The sequence below is a fragment of the Buceros rhinoceros genome, unplaced genomic scaffold (assembly GCF_000710305.1).
Source record: "Buceros rhinoceros silvestris isolate BGI_N320 unplaced genomic scaffold, ASM71030v1 scaffold3784, whole genome shotgun sequence".
NCBI classification, from domain to species: domain Eukaryota; kingdom Metazoa; phylum Chordata; class Aves; order Bucerotiformes; family Bucerotidae; genus Buceros; species Buceros rhinoceros.
In genome coordinates, this window is record NW_010407553.1 from 49,688 (window position 1) to 55,768 (window position 6,081).

The 6,081-nt window shown below is 36.6% G+C and overlaps 1 protein-coding gene across 1 annotated transcript in view; it reads left to right on the top strand.

The window, feature by feature from the left end:
* The window catches only part of TLK1 (tousled-like kinase 1), a 45,412-nt gene that overhangs the window by 25,133 nt on the left and 14,198 nt on the right, over positions 1–6,081 (top strand). Inside the window, exon 11 of the mRNA XM_010134501.1 lies at positions 2,556–2,622. Coding sequence (XP_010132803.1) covers positions 2,556–2,622 — 67 coding nt within the window. The remainder of the gene's footprint in view (positions 1–2,555; positions 2,623–6,081) is intronic.

Here is a 6,081-nt window from a genome sequence, read left to right on the forward strand (position 1 = left end):
GAAAGAGTGACTTTGAATCTTAATATTTTTAATATGATTTTTAACTGGTGCTCTGTGCTCAAGACAGCTATTGAAGAACTTTTTGGAAGGCAATACTTGCTAGAGCTGTCTAGGCACTTTGTCGTAACTTTGTGTAGATTGCTGAGGTTTTTATAAAAAAGACCAGCTTGCCTATTTTATGTTAGTTTTCCAAGGGTTCTCTGGTTTCAAGGCTCTCATTGTTCAGTGAATATTCTGGGAGATCATGTCATAAACTTCATATTTTCAGTGTGTTTTTCTTGTGATTCAGCTTTGCTAAGCCACCTAAACACTCTTCTTCCTGAGAAAGACAACTTTTGCTATCTGCATTTCTGGAAATGGACAAAACCGTAATTTATACTGCAGACAAGAATCTGGAAGGAATAATATTCAACTCCGTACACATTGCCATTGATCTTTCACCTTTTTTAATTGAGAACTTAATCCATGTTAGAGTAGTTCACTATTTGAGTAAAAGTATTTAAAAAATGTCAGGGATGCTGCTGTGAGTTGTCAAGCATGGCCTTGATGCTCTCTTTGATACGTATAGCAGGTGTATTAAAGCAGGAATTGGAATTAGAGCATTGTTTTCATACATTTCTTGCTGCTGTTTGGATTGTACAGAGATTGCATTGCCAGCTTTCCTAGCTATGGGGACACCCTGTTTCACGTTTGCTTTAATGCCCCTTCTTTTAAGGTGTAAATTGTCTCAACACAGAGGAGATTCTGCCAGGAAAAGAATATAAATGTTTGACCCCAAAATCTGGTACTAAGAGACCTTTTGCCTTTCTTGGAGAGGCAAATTTCCCCACTCTGTTGCTTTCAGAGTGTTGGGGGATGACTGTTGACTGCAAGAGAAGGCTGCTTTTCATTCAAGTAGGAAAAAAAGATGCAGGGTAACTTTGTGTGATGATTCTTAAAATAAAGGATCACTTTATTCTCAAATTCTAACAGGATATGGTCATGCATGCTTTTGTCACCTGATCTGAGAGTTTTCTATACATTATAGACCAGAAGGTTGATGAAATAATTAGTCTTGTGAAGTTGTTTCTAGGTGCTAGGAAATTTAGGTGCTGTGGTCAAAAAGTAATTAAGCAATTTCACTAATATTCATGAAGAATATCTGGTCAGCTCAATCTTCTGTCCTGGCCAAGCTGGAAAATGGGCAGCAAAATTCAGAATTTATGATATTAGGAGTAAGAAAGGCCTCTATGAAAGTTTCAGAACCTACAAGGTTTTACCCTGAAAAGTTGCACTCCTTTATTAATAGCATTTGAGACCACATAAATACAGGATTTAGAGTGCTGAAAACTATAGTGAACTTAATCCAGGTTTAAAAGGGAGCAACAAATCTTACAGTTTATTAGATTTCTGCAGATTTTATCAAAGTTGGCATTTGCTGTAAGAGAAATCTGAATTGGTGTCCCTCACCTCTGGGGAAACCACTGGTGATTCTCAGGATGCTCTAGTTCCTCCGACTTGCAGTATGAAAACGTGCATATGAAAAATATGTGCAGTCTTCTGAACATTTTGTATGACTTACTTTCCCAGGACAGATGATAGTTGAACCCTCTAAAATATGGACTGTTTGAAAACTTATTGTGCTTCTAGTTTTAGCTTTGCATCATGTGAGAAATAGTATATCTAGGCAAAACAATAAAATTTTGAATTTTAATTTGTTCATAGGTATTTATGTGAATCTTTTCAAGAAGGCCCTCCTTTCTCCCCATCATTTTTTCTTCTTCATCATACGTATATGGTTTCTTCTCTGGAACTTGAAGTCTCTTTGGTTTCTTTTCATTGTTGGTTTGTCCTCTGTGCCTTTTTTGTTCGTTTGTCAAATGGATACTGCGTGCAATCAGTTCATGGGTTTCTTAGGTACTAATCTGTATGAACAGTCTAGACCCTCTGGATGATAACCGACTTTGTTTCCTAGCAAGTCTACAGACAGTGGGGACCACTGAATTGATTGTAGCCAGGAATCTTTTCTCAAAGTAAGGTGAAAAGAGAACACGGAAAAGAGTCACATGCCAATTTGAATCTGAATTTGTGGTCTCATGTGAAATGTAGTGTTAATGAACTTGGAATGTATGGTTTTGTACTACATTCTTTAAACCATAGATCAAAAATCCGGTGTTACCAGTCTTGTCTAGTTGATTTCTGGATCTTCATCCTTTGGTTGTTGAGAACTAAGTAGTGGAGTAGCATCAGCTAAAAGACTGGGGTAGTGATATGGTTCAAGATGCTCCTAGATAATCTTAACAGGCTGGCTGAGAGAACGGAAATGGTCCAGTGGGAGAGGCAGTTAATATTCCAGAATACCAGATGCATTCTGTAAGTATGTTTTGACCTTGAAATTACAAACCAAGATGTTCAGATGGTACAGAAATGTAGTATTATAAAAATCTAGTATTGTGGTAGTAAATAATTAGCATAAGATACTGCATTTACTGTAGTAGCTAAATAAGAATGCTCTTGTTTTGTTTACCATCATATAAAAGCTATAATTACATGTTTGATTGTTCTGGTTTTTTCAGTTTGACTCTAGCAGAGTATCATGAACAGGAAGAAATTTTCAAACTTCGATTAGGACATCTCAAAAAGGTATGTACGTGTTCTGTTATTCTGAGATTTTTTTTTCACCGTGCCCCAAACCATAAAAATTAGTACTGTCAAAATAATGAAGAGAGCTATCTGATGAGAAAACATAATATTATAAGTGCTGTACAATTTTATGCCTAAGAGTGGCTTTCTTTTTTTTTGTGCAATTTACTATAAACACTGGGAGTACAGAGGACTAAGTCCATCCTATGTAACACTGTGCTGATTCCTTGAATCCTTTTGACAGTGGTAGGAGTGATGATGCCACCAATACCATTCTTGTTTCAGAGATGAGGAACTGGAGGCAGCCAAGTTCGGTATATGGGCTTTTTACGTTAGTTTTTGACCTTTAGAAAGGTCCAATTTACAAAGAATTGCATTTCTGAAATGGGTATCATGCTTTGATCATCTACAGTATCCACTTCGGTTGTTACCAGTTAGAATACTACCTATCACAAAAGACAATGCAGTTTTCCTACTTTTATGGAAAATCTTTTATCTGTATCTTAAATTATTTTTGCAGTCAAGTATTTTAATCCAGTTTTTAACTTTTGGGAAAAAAACCAGCAGTACCTTTTTCTTGAAGCCCATCATTCTAATGCATCTGTGTAATGACTTACTTATGACATTAACAAACTATTGCTTATTCAAGCAAAGCTTTTGAGGAATAACCTGTGAAAAGGAATGACAGTTGAAGCAGGAAGAAATATCTCAGCAAGTGTGAAAGGAGAGAACCTTTATCTGCTGAGCAGTAGTTCTTGAGGTGTTCAGTCAAAACAAGTCAGTGGTTTTCTGCTTCAAATGTTGCAAGAACCTGTTTCAGGCCTGTTTTCAAATGTATGAGTCACCTGTTATAAATCCTACTATAACAAACTGAAGTGGGCCCCTTGAGAATGCTGATGCTGTTTTTAAAGAATATGATAAGAAAGTACTTGAATTTGTGGTAGAGAATCTGCATGTAAACTTGTGGGCACTAGTAAAGTAGACTGCCCATATAGTTCTTCATTGTTAATGCTTTAGAAATAGCACCACTTGCCCATGAATTTCCGTTACAAAATTCTGTCAAGTTTTTTCCAAGCTTTAACATTTTTGGACTGTCATGGAAATTTCAAGTGACATATGAAGAAGGCTGTAACAAAGTTGTTCAGTACATGAATTTTGTTTCCACTGTGAGCATTAATGCTGGAGTACTCTGTATAAGAAGGAACTTCCTTGACTAAGTGCCAGAGGGGAAGCAAAGGTTTCTTAGCAAATCGTGTTTGAATATATCTGAAAATAATAATAAAAATGCGTGCTTGCATTTTAATGCTTATGTGCAATACATATTTTGATGTTGACTAAGAAAAAGATTTTGTGATCTTTTTATGTGGCTGTATTTCTTCCCTAATCCTTCTTTGCTGGTTACATTTTTTTCTTCTGCATATGCTGTTTTGCTGTCAGCTCCTCTTCCTTTTCAATCTCCAGATGCTTTCGTGGTGCTCTTATTTTTGGTGCCCTGTACATGGTGCCACCACCAGTTTTCTTTTCCTTCTGCTCCCCAGGAAATTCTTTTCCAGCTAGCAGCTTTGGTCCTGGAGAGAGGCTCTTGTTTTCTCACTTCCTTTTATATAGCAGTGACCTGAGGCAGCTAAGCTGGTTCGTTCTTGCTTAAAGGTATTCACAGCCTGAGTGTCCTAAATAACAGCTGGAAACAATGCAACCAGCCAGTTCTCTTTGGACTAGCATTGGCCTATGAACCACATTTTGAGAACCACTGAATTGCATAATATATGAACAAAAAAGCCCAAAAGAGGCATAACTGATGGGGGTTTTTTGTCAGCCTTTGGGAAGAACACAGACAATTGTCTGTGTGTAAGTTTGTGGCCTTTTGCAAGGGGAGAAGGGCTAGAGTTCTTTATAAAGGATTATCGGGTTATGAGGAACTGCATGTCATTTCAGAGTATTTAACAGAGAACTGAAAGGATTAATCTGAATATATTAAAAGAGTTCAGTATTGTATAAACAGGAGGGAAAAAATGCAATCTCAACAATATGTGTAAGAGAAAACAAGTGGTCCATCCAGATCTGCTAGCAAATTAGTGTTACTCAGTCCAGCTTTTAAATTATTAGGGATTTTTTGTTTTCTGAATGGAGGTTCATTTAGTGTCTTGGTTTAGGTTGAGAGGTTTTTTCCTCAGCTTATGGGGAGGGATTCAGGATAGCCACTGAAATAATCTGGCCCAGACTTCTCAACTTATTGGAAATGTGGTCATTTAATGTGTGCTTTAGATTATACAAATACAGTTGTTGTTTCAGGATGTGGGTTTATGATATAAAGTGTTTGGAAATACCAGCTTTACAGTGTTTTCTCTCCCCTCTGTTGACTTCTGTTTCCATGCCCTTGTGCCATGACTTGTTGCCCTTTTGGTTTTACCACCACCGTCAGTCACAGTGTAAATTGGATTGGTGAACTGATGTAGCTTCTTTCAAAAACCAAACATGTTTTTTGTGAGGCTTTAAAAAAAAATTATTAGTTTTCCAGTATTGTTCACCATGTGGCTGTACAAGAGGCTGTGCCAACATAAGAAGAGATAATGCGGGGCACTGTTTCCACTGGCACTTTCCGTAAAAAATTACGTATCGGATCTAACATATTATACATATTAAAAATTACATACCGGATCATGTCTTCTTTTTTCTTTTTGGCTTGAATAATTTCATAATTATGAGCTTTCTGGTATGGACTAATTTTGTCTCCCCTTCATTCAAACTTTCAAGTTCAGTTGCTATGACCCTTTCTACAGCGTCTTTCAATGAGTATACGTTTTTCACTTTGAGTATGGATACATAGATTTACACAGACTAGGCACTGTGAATTCATTATGTTTTTAGAAAATCTGAATAAAAAAATGTTTCAGTATTCTCCCATATGTAGCATGAAGATGAGATAATTTTAAGTGCTGAAATTAGTTAGGGAATGTGCTTATACCTGACATGCTTCTTTTGAAGTTGCACTCAAAATCTGTGGTAATATGCATTGTGCATTTGTAATTTTAATGAGATACAAATGGAAAAATCTTTTTAAATTAGCTGGTGTTTGGTATCTTAGATCAACACCTTTAAGAATGTTTCTGCTCTAATGACTTAGTCTGTTATTCTTGGTGCATTTCAGCCTCAAAATATTTTAAATGTCTTTTCTTAATTTGTCAGTTTGTTCAAAATCGCTAACTGCACGTATCCTGTTTTTTTCTTCTTTGTGCATCAATTTCAGACTGCTTCCCAGATAATTTCTCTCCTTGGCTGAAGTACAAAACCCAGCTGCTTCTCATTTCAGATAGCATCCCTACAGTGCAGAACAAAACTGTGAACATCCCATTACCTGTGGGTTCATGGACGGAAAGGTTCCTTGAAATAGGCTTTTGCCTTATCTTTCTGAATTTTTCTGGCTTTAAGAGAAAAGCAGTGCCTTCTTTCTAGTTCAGC